Raw genomic sequence first — 18,126 nt, 5'->3', positions numbered from 1 at the left:
ATAAACGGATATGGATGGATGGACGTTTGGGTTATTTGGGTTTTGTTATGGTGGACTTTTGCTGTACATAAGAAATTGGTCTTGGGCCCAATAGGACTCTTTTTTATATTTTTGTCAATATTTCTAAAATCGGAAGACAGTGAAAATGATAGTGAATAGTTCATCTAAGAAGACAATACATACATTGAATATAACTTTCGTGTCGCTTAATGTGATAATGATAATGATTTTGGTCACCTCACTGCCCTCTCGTGTGGCTTAATGTGATTTAGATTAGTAAGAATAAAACAACAAAAATTTTTGAAGTATGAAATAAACACAATTCTCAGTCCAAGTTATTTTTAGGAGTTAGTGATTTTTTCTTTTTGCTAACTAGGTGTCTGGGTCAGTTTACACACGCACCTCGACTAATCTCGGGGTTCTGGTTAGAAATTCGATTGGGTACTATCTCGCCAATAGCTTTGATAAAAATCGAACTAAAGCAAACCAAGACCAAATAAGAGTTAATAATTTTTAGTGAATACAGAAAATAAAAACTGGAAAAATAATAATAATAATAATGTACGACCGGGAACCACCCAATCACTTCTCTTTATTTGGTGAAGGTTATGTACTTCACGGCTTCATGCCTGACGCCTCTTTGTGCCTCACCATGTGTGCATGTACACCTTTAAAGGACTCTTTTTCCACTCTTTTTTGTAGTTGTCCCACTCGGTCAAACTATCAACACTCCACTTCAATATGATGACGAAAATTTATTGTCCATTCAATCTAACAACTCTGGTCAGCTAAGCTGGCTTCTAATCTTATCATGGCCCAATACATGAGGCCCATAGAAGAATCTTTGCTATTTCATATTTGAGATGCAACACAGAGTACTGGATCTGCATGAGTTGTTTAACCAACAAAATGTGTGATTTCATGTGATGGACCTACTGAGTTTCATCACCTTCACTGTGTCTCACGTGATTCACCAACTTAAACTGGTGTAGGTCAGTTAATTCGCTGAGTAACCTTGACCAATTTCAAAGCCCAAATACTTTGACCCGTTGGCAGTAAATCACGAGTTGGGCCTCTTTGCCATCTATGCAAGTAATGCAACCACCAAATTTAGCCCATTTGGCATTGCTTTGTTTTTTTGGCTTTTTTTCGGTAATAAAACAGATTTCAAATAACTGTTTAGAAAAACAGCTTAAAAAGACACTTATGCCCATTCGGATGCATCCGTTAAAAAGCCTTTTTTTTTTTTATAATTTTAGAATGGATAAAAACCTTTCAAAAAGTAAATAAAAAAATCAAATCAAATGGTGCTTTGATTATCTAATTTTTAATTACTTTCTATTTTTATCAACGTTTTGAATTGCCAAACAACAATGAGATAAAATATTTGCTTTTAAAACACCGTAAATAGCTTTTAAGCATTGCCAAATGGCAGCTTACATCTCACAATTTTAAATTTTCACCCACAAAGTGTATTCACAATATAACATGTATGCAGCGTTTTTACATTTGTCATTATTTTTTAACAGTAGTACCCATACGGCCATACTGAATAAATTCGGAGTTCTAGTATAGTTTGAAAGTTCCCATAAAACTAACGCTATTGTACGTGAAGGCATTGTAGATTCCTTGAGTTCTCGACTGAATATTTACACTTACACACTTATGTTCGATTTCTGGCCCTATCCAAGAGCTAGATGGCCAAAAATTATTGCAAACTGAACACTAAAATCTAACATAACTGGAAAAATGGCCTATCATGTGGGGAAGAGGTTGTGGTAGGTATCTGGAAAAGCACCTAACGCGTGGAATGAAGGTTGCATGGGTGTTATAGTTTTTTATAGAGTTATTTGATATATAGGGCTTAAGAATTGATATGTAATATACAAATAATGTCAATGCCTCTTCAAGGTCATTTGCATTCAAATTCCCCAATTGAAAATTTTGTTTTGGAGATCTCTGTTGTAACCTGAAATTATGTATTTAGATTTCAAGCCCATTAGGTAGACTCCACTTATTTAGACTCCAATCTCACTCCAAATCCATACCGTTAGATTCTATTAGCATCTACGGTTACATTATTATTTCCACACCTTCTACAAATCCTAAAAAGGTATTTTTGATGGATAGATTCGGTTGAGAAAATTAAAACTTACGAGACAGAAAAACCCAAAACCTTTCTTCTCCAATGACCAGACCCCTTATCCATCCTCCCTCAACGCCACACAGTGAGTCTATGGTTACCTATTGAACCGAAGTTCTCTATTCTTCTTATCTCATCTGAAAAAATAATTTTTTCTTGTATCCAGAATGAACTCGCCAACCAATGAAGTGGAGCATGATACCCAATTTGATGAGCTTGGGTGTTATTCTATTCAAACTCCTAACGAAGATGTAGATATATTGGGAATGCCCAAAGTAGGTATGATTTTTCGAAGTTTGGAGGATGCAAAGTCATACTATTATGAGTTTGGTCAACAAAATGGTTTTGAAAGTCGAGCACGTAGTACACAAAAGAAAGCTCATGGTGATGATTCAGTGACTGTATGTGAAATGGTTTGTGCTCGAGAGGGGACACACACCAAGAAACAAGGCAATGCAGAGAATGACATAAAAAGGAGAACCACTTCGACAATTAAATGTGAGTGCAAATCAAGATTTAGAGTTGCTAGAAAAGATGATATGACTTGGGTAGTGAAATGTTTTGATAATACTCATCCCCACACGATGGTTACTCCATTAAAACGGGGGCACATGAGGTCAATGCAGGTTATGCCTTTGGTTGCTTGAGTGTTGACTAAAAAATTTGATGATACGAACTTACCAATAGGAAATTTTCCATCAATTTTTGGAGAGACAGTCGGGTTCAAGGATAGAAATTGATATAATCATTTGAACTCCAAATATAAGAGGTACAAAACATCGAAGGAAATGGATGCAACTGCAACATGTGACTATTTTCAACAACAACAACTGGAAGATCCTCAGTTTTACTATACCATAGAGTCAGATACTAATAAAAGGGGTGTGAATTTTTTTTTGGATAGATGGGCGTTCTCGTATGCAGTACCAGCATTTTGGAGATGTCGTTTGTTTCGAAACCACTTACAAAACAAACTATTATTCGATACCTTTTGGTCCTTTCACTGGAGTTAACCACCATTTTAGTCTATCCAGTTTGGTTGTACTCTTTTACTAGATGAAGTCATGAAACTGAAGAAAGTTTTCTGTGGTTGTTCAAGACTTGGCTTGTGGCTATGGGTGGTCGTGCCCCAATTTCCATTATTACCGATCAAGGCAAAGCGATGACAGCAGCTATCACCAAAGTATTCCCAAACTCTCGACATCGGTTTTGTCTATGGCATATCACTAGTAAATTTTCTGAGCATTTGCAGCATGTGTATTTTACGAGGGAAGGGTTTCAAAATGCAATGGATTGTTGTTTGCATCAGACTTATGATGTATGCTCTTTTGAAATGCAATGGAAAGAGATGTTGCAAAAATACGATCTAGTGGAACATGAATAATGGCTAAAACAAATGTATGATATTAGAAAGATGTGGGTGGGGTGCCGGTGTACCACTTAGATACTTTTTTTGCTAGAATGAACACTACTGGACGCAGTGAAAGCCGGAATGAATGGATTTTATAAAGATTACTTTACATCTGACACTACTCTAGTTGAGTTTGTTCACAAAAATGAGAAATGCTTGCAGAGAATTGCTCGAAGGGAAAGGGAAGAAGACTATGAATCTGAGCACAAAGATCAGATTGTGGATGCCTTTCAATATCTCTTAAAGAATGCAGCATCACTTTATACAAGAAATGTGTACAATAAATTCAAAGAAAAATGTTCTAAAGCCATGAGTTACAAACTCTTAAGTGACACTACACCATAACAGCTTATTTGTAACGGATATATATCCGTTACAAAAAATATTAGTAACGGTTATTTTCCGTCGACACAAAAGCGTGACAAATATTAGTAACAGATATTAGTAACGGTTATAAAGTGTTACTGAAATTAATTTCAACAACACTTATCAACCGTTAGTAAATTATTAGTAACGGTTATTAATTTTGTTCTTAATTTATTTCCAACAAATGAAAGTGTTAGCAATTTTCATTTCTAACGGATACGTAACCGTTACTTATACTTCCATTAGTAACGGATACACAACCGTTGCTAAATTTAGAAACATCTAAAAAAAATATTTAAATATTCTGGCCCCAATCATTCCTGCCACTTGCTTCTAGCATACATATATCCCACATATTATACACAACCTATCCATCCCACTAAAAACTTAAACTTACACTTGGGTACAATAACGAGAAAGAAAACACTTAAACCAAACATACTTCATAATTCATTCATAAGTCACAAGTCTTAACTTTGATTACATTTTATTCAACAATGAGATAATAACCAAAAATATAATAACAATCAAGAACTCACAAGTCTTTTGTAAACAAAATACATAGATAGAATAAGTCCTAATAGCTCTAAAACGAAACCTTTTGATCTCTCACATTATCCTTCCTCTAGCAATCATGAAAATCATCGACACCTACAACCAGACCAATGACACCAAAAGGAAATTAAGAAAATAGAGAGGATCGATACATAGTAGTAAGTAAAATTTGTGTAAGTTAGATTCATAAAAACAAGATGTTAAGAAACTATAAAATATGCATAATAGGTAAAACGGGTTTAAACTAGAAACAACTTGATGAAATCTAAATTATGTTCGTATTGAAGTAAACAAGTATTGAAGTAAACAGACTAATAAAATAGTTTGTCATTCAAATTTTAATAATTTCCAAGGGAACTAGCCTTTCCTGACATACAAGAACTTGACAGATAAACTATATAGGTTCCTTAAATGCAATTGCAACATAGTACCTAACCTTTCCACTAATAGGTAGCAAGACATGTAACTATGCACGTACTTCTCTAGACACGCATCCTAGAATGCTGCTTTAGTAACCAAACATGACTTTATTTTTTCTTTTTGTATCGCTACATGTTTTTCAATAAATGGCTAGTATTTATTGAAGAATGATTCTAGATTATTGAAGAATATGACATGTTGCTTTAATAACCATACAGACCAATATGTATAAATATTGAGGAGAAAATCATCAAGGTAATTCTATAAAAACTAAGGACCTATCATCTTCCTAGATATAATGTAAACTGAACTATAGTCGAATGCCAAATTAAATGAATAACCTTTTGTTTGTCTTCCATATTGATTGTTTACTTAGAACCTAGATAATGCTATTTAAACATTAAGATAGTAACGTTCAAACAAGTCTCATTTCAAAGAATATGTTAAAGTTAGTTATGAACTCATACCTCATGTAGAGCTACTTGTGCATCATCCAAACTCCTCCAGCCATCCATTCTTCACCATTTACTATTAGAACTACTATCTTCAACCACTAAATTTGCACGAGGCAACCTATATGGCACCACAAATACTGATGTGAACAAGGCCAATTAATACCGCACCAAAAAGATCAACAAACAAAATAAAAGAAGAAACCAAATGAAACCGCTTGAAAAAATAACAATTAACATAATCACTATTCACTAACCTTAGTATCAAACAAAGAAGCGGTGTACTTCCAAAGGATCTAGTAGTGTTGCACTTTGCCATCAAAGATGAGGCCTCAAATGCATCTTTGTTGGGGTTGCGCCGATGCATGTCAAAGAGCTATTTAATACAATTGCTAAAAGTTTTTCAAGCCTTGGCGAAAAAGGAACATTAAAAATGCATTGACAAGCTCAATTTAACCGCTTGTTCAATACCACTTGTTGGCAACCCAAGCGAAGCACTGATATTGTCATAATTGTTCATTAGTGTCAAATTTTATACTAAAAGGCCTAATCCTCGTCATCATATATACATAAGTACCATAATCCAGTCATATTTTGGGAGGAGGTGGTATAGGCATCCATGGTAATTGCAGCTCGATCTAAAAATCTGTAGGAAGGAAAATTATGCTAATTAAGTGAACATAAACTTTAATTTGTTCTGTTAGTAAGGAAACTGTGGGAGTGTGCTTGCACTGTTAGAATGGCGTACCCCTACAAAATTTTGCACGCACCAGAATAGACATTTACATCGGATTAAACTTCTTTTCTTTGTATCATCAAAAATCAAAGTATATATATATGGATTTAAAAGAGACACACACAACTACTAAATGGGAGTACGGGACAAGTCTGACAAACACTGATTTTGGCAGTTTGGAACGGTCTTGGCTTGGCGTGTCTCTGTTCACTGCGTACTGCCTGCCTAAAATGAAAGCACACTAAATTTACTGTTCTCTCATTTTAGCCAGTAGCCAGTAGCCACACACCTAACAAGTCCACAGCAAGTTCGTTCCACACTGGCGAAATTCGTCTAGTGACAGGAGCAATGCTTCAAGATAAAGCCGGGTGAAGATGGATGGGTTGCATAATGACAGCAAATGCAGCCAGTCGTGTAAGCTCATCCAGTTATCCACGTTTTGTTTTCTTTTTCTTTCTTTTTTCCTCGTTTTTATTTTTTGTTACGAGGAAAAAACCTTTTTCACTTGATTAACACCAGAAAATGTACATGCAAATTAACAATCTTAGAGGTGAATTACCTCTCTGCGAATTCTATTGCTGTTTCTCCGGGTTTCAGGTTTTGTGGTTCCAAGTACCACACATCACAAACAACAACCTAACGAGGTCATGAGGCGCAACAAATGCATTGTGAATGATTGTCTGCAAAACAAGAAGTTTGATGGAACACAATTTGGAAGCAATACATTATTTGGAGGTAGATACCTAAGAGAAATAGAGCATATATGAAATTCCTGTGTAACTACAGAATCCCCATCCATAGGCCACACATCTCACTTGCACAAAGGTGGAAACAATTCTACACCAAAGAATTTAAACCTATAGTGGGGCAATTTCAAGATTAATAATCCGCCAATCTAGATATGATCCGACCGTGAAATAAATTTGTGTATGTTTTTTTTCTTTGAAAATGACCAAGTGAACCTCACCTCATATAGGCTTTCACATTATTATTATTTTTTATCAAGAAAATTCAATTCATTAATAGCATAAAGATACAGTGTTGTTACAAATGATAGGCTAAGTAGCAAGGAGCTACTCATATAGGCTTACACATAATGGATACATTGAGTGATTCATCATTTACAACAAATCCAAAAAGCTACCCGGTATACAACAAGTACTAGGTATCACACCTTGCAAGTGTTTAAAGTGCATAACTATCCTATTGACGCCCTACCGGTTTCATAGGTGGGTACAATAAATAGGAGTGCAACCATACAAACAACATATTATTTTGAGATGAATTGGTGCCCTTAAAGTAGGTGCTTATCGCCTTTCTTAAAAGCATCCACAAAAATTTGTTGTACTTGATTGCAATTGGGCAAAACTGTGCAGCTAAGCTCAAATGCTCCCTGGAGAGAGAAAAGGTAAAACAACAGGTTTAAGGATAATGGGAGACATTTGAGATAAACACATAACGAAGAAGACACATTTAAATTCAAGAATTGTTCATGAACTAACAATTCTGCTATTGAAAACTTTGGACGGACCTGAGTCGTTAAATGAAACTAAATAAGACTCAAGATAAATCTAAATAAACATGCTTCAACTGTTTCAACATGCTAAATGGTGTGCGCTTCTATAGCAAAATAAAAAAAAATTAACTGTTCTCCAGTGATACATAATCGACACAATTCAATAGAAAAGTTTCGTTAGCAAGTGAAACTTCAAACCGCATTAGATGTGGAGTCCAATCTTTTAATAATTAGATGTCACATGCCCACGTCAGAGTTCATTTGCTAATGGCATGAACATGTTCAGTTAAGGTGTAGGATGTAAGTTTTTCACTAGGACAGAAAACTAGTTGTCTCTTCTCTCCATTAAGCACTTTCTCACCCGGTATGGGTTGTTAAGGAACTATAAATTCCATCATAATTTCAATGTCACCAAAGAACAAGATTTCCCCCTTTTTCCTCGGTAAGAACAGGATAATTTTCAAAGCTCATATCAGGGCATGTGATATTCAACAAAGAAATCCTTAAAAACAGAAAGCACAACAGATAGAAACCTTCTTGAACGTGACTATGTAGTGGTTATTAACACAGGTTCCTTCTGGAAATATAAGAAGGGGATTGTTGTCAGCTCCTTGAACATGTTCTCTTAACCTGCATGATAAAATAACTCAATTCAGTTTCCATATGCAACTTATAATTCATCAGATACTCAAATAGCACAATGCTTACTTTCTTGCCACAATTTCACGCTCTTTTGCCTCTTGAGCGATTGAACCAGATGCAACCAACACTCCAGAATTGTACTTTGCAGTAGTCCTGTAGATAATATTGATGAATGGAAAGAAATGAACAGTTTCTTGTATTTCATATGCAAACATCCTATTAGGGCCTCAACCTAGGAAAGGTAACAAAGCCAAATGCATTTTCAGTATGGTGCTTTAAGGCATTATATAAAAGTCGATGAACCACTGGCCATAAATTGTTATTTTTAATTTCTATTCAGTCACAATCATGTGAACTCAGAAAAAAAGAAAGACCCGTGATAGCGATAGGATCCAAAGGTTTCTATTCTCACTTTTATAACCCTCGAAACTAGTGATTTTGGATATTCATCGGTGCTAGTCCAAAGGAAAAATGAAGCACAAGAGTTGGACTCTTGAGGAGTCCTCTTAAATATTCTGTTGGTCAACAATATTCGATGGTCTTCAACTTCCTCGATCTAATAAGGAAGAAGCTTGATGACCTAGTTCATGAATACTAACTTCTAAGCTTGGGGTTTCGTGTTCCTTTGATAGGTAGCCTTAACGTGAGATTTTTTCACGTGATTAGAGCTTTACACTTTTCTTTTCTTTCTTTTATCTCCGGGGATAGCTAAAACTAAGATATGTACATGAGATAAGAAAAGGCACACGCAGACAATAACATTATATATCTTACCAACCCATCCAGATAAAGCCAAAGAAATGACAAAGCAAAATGCAGTCATTTAGTGTGATGGCTAAAGATGGGTATTTTTTTTTGTAGCGACGGTATCTAACAAAATTTAAGACTAAATTGTTCGTCCCATATTAAAAACAAAAAAAAAGTCCTCAATATTTCAAGATAAATCATAATGACGGGGGTTTTTCTCAGTTGGGACTACGAAGCCCATCCTAAATTAAAAGGCGACCCAAGCTCGCCCCCTAAGACCCCCATCCTTTTTAACAATTCGGTGTAGTGTAATATGTTATCACATTTATTGATCCCGATAGAATCCATGGAACCTACAGTTATTAATTGCAAACAACATCATGAGATGTTTAACTCTACCTTAAAAGGGAAGAAATAGGAAAATCTGACTTAGAAAGATTGATAAACCTGCAGTGCTTATGCTACTAAACCTTGAGAATATATTGATCTTTCAATTAGCCGCATCTCACCTAGTATTGAGTTAACAAGGATGACTTACCCCGCACCAACCCTGGCCATCAACATGAAAGTTAAGTGCAAATTAGTAGTGTTTAAGTAAAAGTGGAAAGAAAGAAAGAAAGAAAAAAGGATCTCAAACCACATTGTACACGACCTGAAACCTTAAGTAACATCAACAATAAAAGGAATATAAGAATGCAAATGGCCATAGTATAGCTTGTGGAGAGAAGTTTCTAATTTTGTCGTTCAATAAATTGTACAACCATAGCCCTGTAAAAAGTAGCTATGGGAAAGAGAAATAGATAACAAAACACAACAAAAGAGCGCATAATCAGTTTTATCTCTTACAATATTGGCCATCACACTTTAGGAACGCAATCCTTGCTCCTCTTTACAAAGCGTTAAGGTAACAAAATAAAATCTATGTATATTCATGCCTTCAGACTCCTAAATACTTACCATTGGGTTCTATATCAAAGCCCAAAAAAACAAAAATATATATCTTACCCAAACTTTGATTTGGATCGAGTGCTCCATTGACTATGTTGACGAAGATTTGCACTCATTTTTCATAATAAGTTCCTCCATAATCTGAGGATATATAGTTTCAAGATGCTACGTGGAGGAGGGGACTGTAAAGGCAGACCACAGAGCATAACAAAAGATGTGTCTCATACGGACAAATGACTGAAATCAGTAAGCTTGAGAGTTTCTATACGTACGCCTATTCGTTGTGTGCTTGGGGCATAAGTGAACTACGTTCCCCAGAATAAGTTGTCATTGCTTTTTACACTTGTAACTGTGCTCTCAATAAGCTCAATAAACCTCAAGTGTGTTAGAATTCAGTAGTTCATACTATCGATTAAATGGCTTGCCACATTCCCAAACACCTAAAACTATCGATTATCAAATAAAGTATACCATTGCAGACACTTCCATGAACTTATACAAGATGCTTAGTGGCAAATACTTGCAAAGGTGGAAAAACAAACAAGGCTTAAATCATCAACTGCAGTATCAATAATTCATATCACGAGTATCAAATGACAAAAATAATGCATGAACCTCAAGATAACCTATGAATAATCGAACTAAATTCAGCCAAAGTTAATTAAATGCTCAAAACTTAACTAAATATATGAAATAAAAACTACTCATATCATAAAACAGTGCTAGACTCAATATAGAGGATAATTTACCCGTCCTTTAGAGAAAAGAGAGAGCCCCAAGTTGACACAAGACTCTCAGACTCACTACTTCGACTCATCGAAGAATGGATTCAGAAAATTTGTAGTTAATAAGATGAGGAAAACAATATTATGTTCGAAATATTAACAAAATTGTCATTTTTCAGGGAACATGGACCAGATTGAAAGCTTTAAGAGAAAATAAAGCTTGAACTTTAAAAACAAAATTATTCAAACTTTAAGTTGTTTCAAAATTAATTTCAAGACAGTCATCAAACTTTGTACTCTACGAAACTGAAATACTATTTGAGAATTACAGATCTATTTAAATGAAATCAGTGAGAGAGACGGTGTTACATACCTTGCAGAGAGATGAAGGTTTTGGCACTTTAAGAGAAAGCAAGGAGCATCCGCAAGGCTTATATCTCATAACTGGGCGATTATGAAGGAGAAAAAGAACAAAAAGGAGGGAGAGAGGACGACTTACCAAGAGGAAATCAAAAAACCCAGCGGTGGCAACACCACTCCTTTTCCCTCTTCACTAGTTTCTCATTTTTTTTTTTGTTTTTAGTTTTATTTTCTTTTTTCTATTATATTAGGTTTTTCGTATGTAACTTTGTCACACATGCATAAGCGTTAGAAAATATCCCGGAAACGTTACATAATAATTCTAGTATTTGCACAAATGGTTACTAACGGTTATAAAAATTGCCAACGGATAATGAATGTGAAAAATTACCTAACGGATCAATATGTGTTACTAATAAGAAATCTCAATGGTTGCAAAATCACCCAAATGGTGTAGTGTGAAGAATGCGACAATGACTTAAACTCCTATACCATGACATCAAGAAAAAATAAAAAAAAGTGATGGAAAAATCTGGAAGGTGATCTTCAACCGAACAACTAGTAATGGCTCGTGCGAATGCAAGTGGTTTGAGTTCATGGGAATTCCTTGTGCACATGTTTTGAAGGTAATTATCCACCATGATATTGATGAGATACCCAAACAATGGATTTTGAGAAGATGGATGAAAGAATCAAACCAATACCGAGTTATGGATAAAAGTGTAATACTCAGTAGTGCTGAAGATTCAGATGTGTTAAGACTTATTCATGGGTCTCATCTTGCCAATCAGGTTGTTTATGAAACTGCAAAAGATGTTGAGAAATTTGGAATGATGGTAGAAGCGATGGGCACTTTGCTAGAAAGGTTTTCAATACACGATGCAGCTAAGAAGCCAAATACGGTAATTCAAGAAGAAGAACCTATTGTTGTCAGCCCTCAAGTGTTGCTTTTGAATCCCAATATTTCTCAAACAAAAGGGAGAAAGAAAAATATAAAAAATAATAGTTCGGGTAGATTCAAAAAGCCACTTGAGATCTCCCATCAAACAACTTTAAGGATGCACGGATGTTGTAAAAAGAGAATTACTCATGACAGAAGAACTTGTCCCGATAATCCAAACAAAAGAGCAAAGGTGCAAATTTACTATAAATTTACTATAAATTTCTAATTGTTATTCGGTTTTACTCTTCATTGTGGCCTAATTTTTGTTCACTCATTTACAGGGGTAGGTAGTACTGAAGATGCAACAAATATTATTGGTAGCAGAGATGCATAGAAGACCCCTTTCTATATTTTTGATGACTTGAAAAGGAAGGAGGAGTTAGCACAGAGCATCCAATATGCCTAATCATGAGAGGATTGTGTGATCTAGATCTCAATTTTGTGTGCTTAAAGAGTCGATTATGTATTATCGGTATTGGCCTTTTATAACACCCCGTCTTTTATTTGCTTTTCCTATATTAATAATAATAATAATAATAATAATAATAATGATGAAAATAGATAAAACAGTTATATGATAACTATCAGTGTACGTACCTCCACATTCGTACCCTGGCTAACGAACTCATTAAGGACTTAGTCTTTATATTAAGTCTAAGTGACCGATCCTCAGCTACCTGGATGGCTCACATGTCCACTTAGCCACCTGGACGGCTCACAGTTCTAGTTAGCCACTTAGACGGCTCACGTATGAAGTAGACATCGGGACGGCCCAATCGGTCACCTGAGCCGGTCACATGTTCAGTTAACCAATCCTATCTAGTAAGAGTCTTTGTGCTGTCAGGACTCTTATTTTCTATTTCTATAAATAGGACTCTTCACTTAACAAAGAACTACGTTTTTAGAGACTTGATTCTCGGATACATATTCGATAATGAGGGCAGCCATTAAGGCAACGCCTCATTCTTTATACAACATCTCCCCTTGCAGATTCAATAGTGTGTCCGGGTGAATTCCTACCCAAATATAATTGGCGCCGTCTGTTCTTGTTAACGTTCTCTCTTCCACGATCTCTCTCAATCTTTGTTAATGGCTACTATAACAAGATCTCTAGCTTAACAAGCAGTGCAAGAGCACAACCATCAGAGGGAAACAATCAACAAAATGCTGAAGTTCGTGTCGATCAAGTTGCATCAAACCAACAAGCTCCACCTTTGTTGCTTCCAGTACCAAGACAGCGCAGATCTAAATTTCCAAGGTCACAGGCTCCAGTATCTTCTCCTCCTAATGATACTAATTCGCCAGATGCAGATCCAGATGCAGATGCAAATATGGTTGCAGATCCAAATGATAACGACACAGGTGATGAAGAAATGACTCTGGAAGCTCTGCGTAACAAACTTAGAAGGGAAAAGGAGCATAATGCGGACTTGCAGAAGCAAATAAATGAAGGGAAGCAAGTACATATAGACAACAATGATACTACTTCATCTATTCCATCAAGAATCCCAAGATCGGGAGAAAACCGCAGTGTATTCCACCGCTTGCAAAGCAATAGCGAAAGATTCCGAACCACTGATGATGTCCCTGAAAATCGTCCAAATCAATCCAGGCCATGACATATTTCAACCAATTTATTAAGGCGATTGAGGACTCCTGATGTCAATGGTCATAATAGCAGGCGTGATAGACAACATCACAGGTCACATACTAGTCGTCGTATCTCCCCAAGTGAGTCTGATTCACACCGAACAAGCCACCAGCCATACTACCGAGGTAATACAAACCTCGTAAGCCATGATAGCAGCACATTACGACGGTCATATCGGATGATACCACCCAACATTAGAACTCACTTGGGGCAATCGAGCTGTGACCTCAGGCAAGATCTGAATCACGACCTAAGACTCGACTTGAACGAAAGGAATCGGTGTAGAAGACAACTGGAAGACCGACATAGAGATAACACTCATCATATAGATTACTCTCCAGTGCACCGAGACATTTCAAACTTCCGTCATAGGTCTCGCAGTCCAGAGCACCCAAGGTTTCCAGATATGGGCAACAACTGGGGGCAGGCGCATATGACACAAGGTCAAGAAGTTCAACCACAAGTCGTCCGTCGCCAAACAAATGAAGGAATAACATATACTGAACAGCAGATTAAAGACATCGTTAAAAAGGCAATGAATAATAATGATCTAAAGGAAAAACATTGGAAAGACTTTAGTAAAAATGAAGACATCGTGGACGTTTTTTCCGGGCGATACAAAATGCGAGAACATCGAAGGTTTCAAACAGCCGAGTTGCCTAAAGACGATGAAGCAGAAGGCGATCCAAACAACCATGTTATGGAGTTCAAAAGCAGGCTAGTTATTTGGTGTAAGGATGACGCTCTCTTATGCAAACTTTTTCCGGCAACCCTAAAAGGGGAAGCTTTGCGATGGCTATCGGAAATTCTAGCTAGATCTATCGAATCTTTTCAGGAGTTAGCATATCAGTTCACGGATCGATTTCAACATAATTGGACTCGGCCTAAAGATGTCAATATCTTGCTAAACACAAAACAACAGAAAGATGAAACACTTGCAAAATTCGTTGTCCGATTTCGCCAAATCCAAGCAGGGGTCACAGATGTGCCAGCTATGATGATCATTCACGCATTCAAAGAAGCTCTCCGTTTTGATACTAACGGAATATATAACTCACTGGTAAGAGATCCTCCCCAGACGAAATATGACTTGTTCACACGAACGCTACAGTTCATCAATGTTGAAATAGATGCGGCAGCACGAACTTCAAGGGACAAAGATTTTAGAGGAAAAGAATCTACAGATACCAAAAGCAAGCAGAAGCAAAGCGCAATGTAAACTCAACAACTGAAGCAGGATCTTAAAAAGACCAACAATTTTCGAGAAGAGATGAAGCTCACTCCACTGAATGCCAAATATGCCTCAATCTATGAGAAGATTAAAAGTCGCAATCAAACTGCTTTTCCCTCCAATGCCTTTACCCGAAGGTACAAAGTCTACGCATGATAAAAATCTATGGTGTCTTTTCCACAATGACTTTGGTCACGAAACTGAACAATGCAGATCCTTACGAGGTAAGATACAAAAGCTAGTAGAGAAGGGACAGCTAGAGGAATTCTTAAGCACTAAAAGTGCTAAACAGAATTTGTCAATCTCAAGTTACAACGTCATCAAAGCTGGTCACACCAGAATCAATGATGTGTCATGCACAAAACAAAAATGTGAGCACAGAGAAAAGTTAGGATTTTTACGTGAGTTATATCACATTAATAGCTTTGATTTTATTGAAGGAACTCGCATAGAAACCATCGAACCAAGCCCACTATGTTTTACTGATAGAGACCTAATTGGCATCCATCACCCTCATTACAATGCCGTCGTTATCACAGCTTACATTGGTCTATGACGAGTACAGCGTGTCATGATAGACACTGGAAGTTCTGCTAGTGTAATTTTTGCAGGTTGTTATAATGACATGAAACTTTCAGAAAATTTGATTGTCACAGATAACAACCCAATAATCGGTTTTGATGGAACAACAGCAACTCCGGTCGGAAGAGTTTCTTTACCAGTCAAACTCATGGATAAGGCGGTCAACATTGATTTTCTTTTAATGAACTGCAAATCTTCTTACAATGTAATTTTAGGTAGGGATTGGCTCCACTGTATGGGTGTTGTTGTCTCTACCCTCCACCAAGCAGTGAAATTTCCATCTCTAGACAAAATTTGCAAAATACGAGGAGATCAGATGGCTTCTAGTCGTTGTCATGAAAGAATATTAGATGATTACCGTCAATCTGATATGCATGGAAACACAATTTTAAGCAATTCACAAGAGGTCATTCAAGCACAATCCGCACCACAAATAAACTGTTCCACCATATCATCAAGTGAAGGACCACCGACTATAGACCGCCTCTTAGAAGTTCAAATTGGATAATCTAGCAAAGAAACAACCTTCATATCATCCAAGCTATCAGAAAATGAACAAAGGGAGATGGTTACTCTACTCAGAAAGAACAAGAGCATTTTTGCTTGGTCTTTGGAGCAAATGCCAGGTATACACCCAAATGTTGCCTGTCATAAGCTTGACATTGATACAAGTGTTAAGCCTGTACAACAAAAGCCCAGACGTATGGCTCCTGATAGAAAGCTAAAGGTTAAAGAAGAGATTGATCGTTTACTCTCTGTCAATTTTATTCGCCCAGTTTCATACCCTAGATGGTTGTCCAACCTGGTAGCAGTGCCGAAGAAGAATGGCAAGATGAGAGTATGCATCGACTTTACCAATCTTAACAAAGCATGCCCTATACATCCATTCCCTCTTCTGCGGATATCAGAACTTGTTGATGCCATATCTGGATTTCCACGCTTATCATTTATGGACGCTTTCTTGAGGGATACTACCGATCCCGTTATGCGGTGAAGATCGAATTAACATCATTCATAACCGATCAAGGTATTTTTGCTATCAAGTGATGCCTTCGGGTTGAAGAATGTCGGGCGCCATTTTGACAAAGAAATGATCAATACTATATTTGGAGACATGCTAGGCAAGATTATGGAAGCATACATTGACGACATGGTTGTTAAATCCAAAATCAAGAAGTGATCATCCGGTAGATTTACAAGAAGTATTCACAAGAGTGGAAAAGTTTAATATGCTCAATCCTTCAAAATGCTCTTTTGGCTTGATCTCAAGGAAGTTCTTTGGGTTACTTGATGACTCGCAGAGGCATTGAAGCAAACCCGAACAAATCGAGCAATCCTCGATATGCTATCACCAAACAAAAAGAAGGAGATACAACAACTCACGGGCCGGCAAAAAGAATAAATCGCTTCATCTCCAAATATTCTCGATAAATGTCGCCCTTTCTTTCGTGACGTTAAAAGACTTCAAGAAGATGGAATGATGAGTGTGAAAATGCCTTTTCGACCAATTAAAAATATCTGGTTTCACCTCCCATTCGACTAGTCCATTCTGCTGTGGGAACCTCAGAGGGAATTTACTTTGGTCGCCACGCATTAACGGCGTAAGTGCCGCTTTTATTTGTTGATGGCTAAGATGGGGGCCCAATTTTTTTCATTAGCAAAACTCTAACGGGGCGGAAACTAGATATTCAAGAATTGAGAAAATTGCTCTCGCTTTGGTTCACTCTGCAAGATGCCTTAAGCCGTACTTTCAAGGACGATTGGTCAAGGTATATACTGAGTACCCTATTCACAAAGTGCTCCATAACGCACAAGAGTCGAGTAGACTGGCTGAATGGGAAAGTTACTTAAGTGCATATAACATTACTTTCGAACTGCGCACTTCGGAAAAAGGTCATGTTCTTGCATCTTTGATGTCGGATTTTCTAATCGATGATATGGTCCCTGAAAATAATCAAGACGAAATCCCATCCGTTGATGAAACAACAATTGGGGGCAAGCAGGTATCATCCACATCTATTACCCCGTCTTCAGACGTCTGGATAGTCTACACAGACGGTTCACATAACAAGTTTGGATCCGAGCTCGGGTGTATTTTTATTAATCCTGATGATTCAGTAATTGAGCGGTCAGTTCGTTTAGGTTTCAAAGCATCTAACAATGTAGCAGAATATGAAGCAGTCCTTTATGCCATGCGTACCGCTTTAGAATTTAACGTTCGAAAGCTTCAAGTTTTTACAGACTCTCGATTAGTAGCAAGTCAATTTGAAGGCTCTTTTGAAGCACGAGATGATAAGATGGCAGCATATCTAGACTTAATCCATAGGCTTGCTCGTCAATTTGATGACATTTCAATCATTCAAAGACCTCGAAACGACATAAGACATGCAAACGCCTTAGCATATCTCTCAGCATTTTGCTATTGATGAACCAAGAAACGCCAAGATTGACTTCCAAAGAAGACCCCAAGTATTACTTTGTCGGTTGAGCAGTTCAATCGACATATACATTAACGCTGCTATTTTTTTTCGCTTCTTTTGAGCCATCACCTTCAAGTATTCATGTTGTGAACACAAAAAAAGAAAGTATGACAATGATGACGTTTTGTTGCCTAACAAAGTAAACATTGACTCCCTGCCAGATGGAGGAATATGTACTGAAGGAAACGATACAGAAATTGTTCAAGGTGACCAGAATG

At 36.9% G+C, this 18,126-nt stretch overlaps 1 protein-coding gene and 1 pseudogene across 2 annotated transcripts; one reads left to right on the top strand and one right to left on the bottom strand.

The window, feature by feature from the left end:
- Positions 1-7,377: 7,377 nt before the first annotated feature.
- On the bottom strand, positions 7,378-8,581 carry LOC147499420 (glycerol-3-phosphate acyltransferase 9 pseudogene; annotated as a pseudogene). The gene is made up of 3 exons (XR_015197003.1): positions 8,308-8,581; positions 8,133-8,229; positions 7,378-7,476 (listed from the first exon to the last, which is right to left on the bottom strand). The product of XR_015197003.1 is annotated as a glycerol-3-phosphate acyltransferase 9 pseudogene (transcript).
- Positions 8,582-17,365: 8,784 nt separating this feature from the next.
- Positions 17,366-17,854, top strand: LOC147499419 (uncharacterized). Its single transcript, XM_086563474.1, has one exon. It carries the CDS (start codon positions 17,366-17,368, stop codon positions 17,852-17,854), a length of 489 nt encoding a protein of 162 aa, XP_086419600.1.
- Positions 17,855-18,126: the final 272 nt, after the last annotated feature.

Source organism: Coptis chinensis, chromosome 5 (assembly GCF_015680905.1).
Source record: "Coptis chinensis isolate HL-2020 chromosome 5, ASM1568090v1, whole genome shotgun sequence".
Taxonomy (NCBI): Eukaryota; Viridiplantae; Streptophyta; class Magnoliopsida; order Ranunculales; family Ranunculaceae; genus Coptis; species Coptis chinensis.
The sequence above is the reverse complement of the archived record's forward strand: the minus strand, read 5'-3'. Positions and strand labels throughout refer to the sequence as shown.

Coding starts and splice junctions, on each gene's coding strand:
- LOC147499419 (XM_086563474.1), top strand. CDS start 17,366: ATGGTCCCTGAAAATAATCAAGACGAAATCCCATCCGTTGATGAAACA.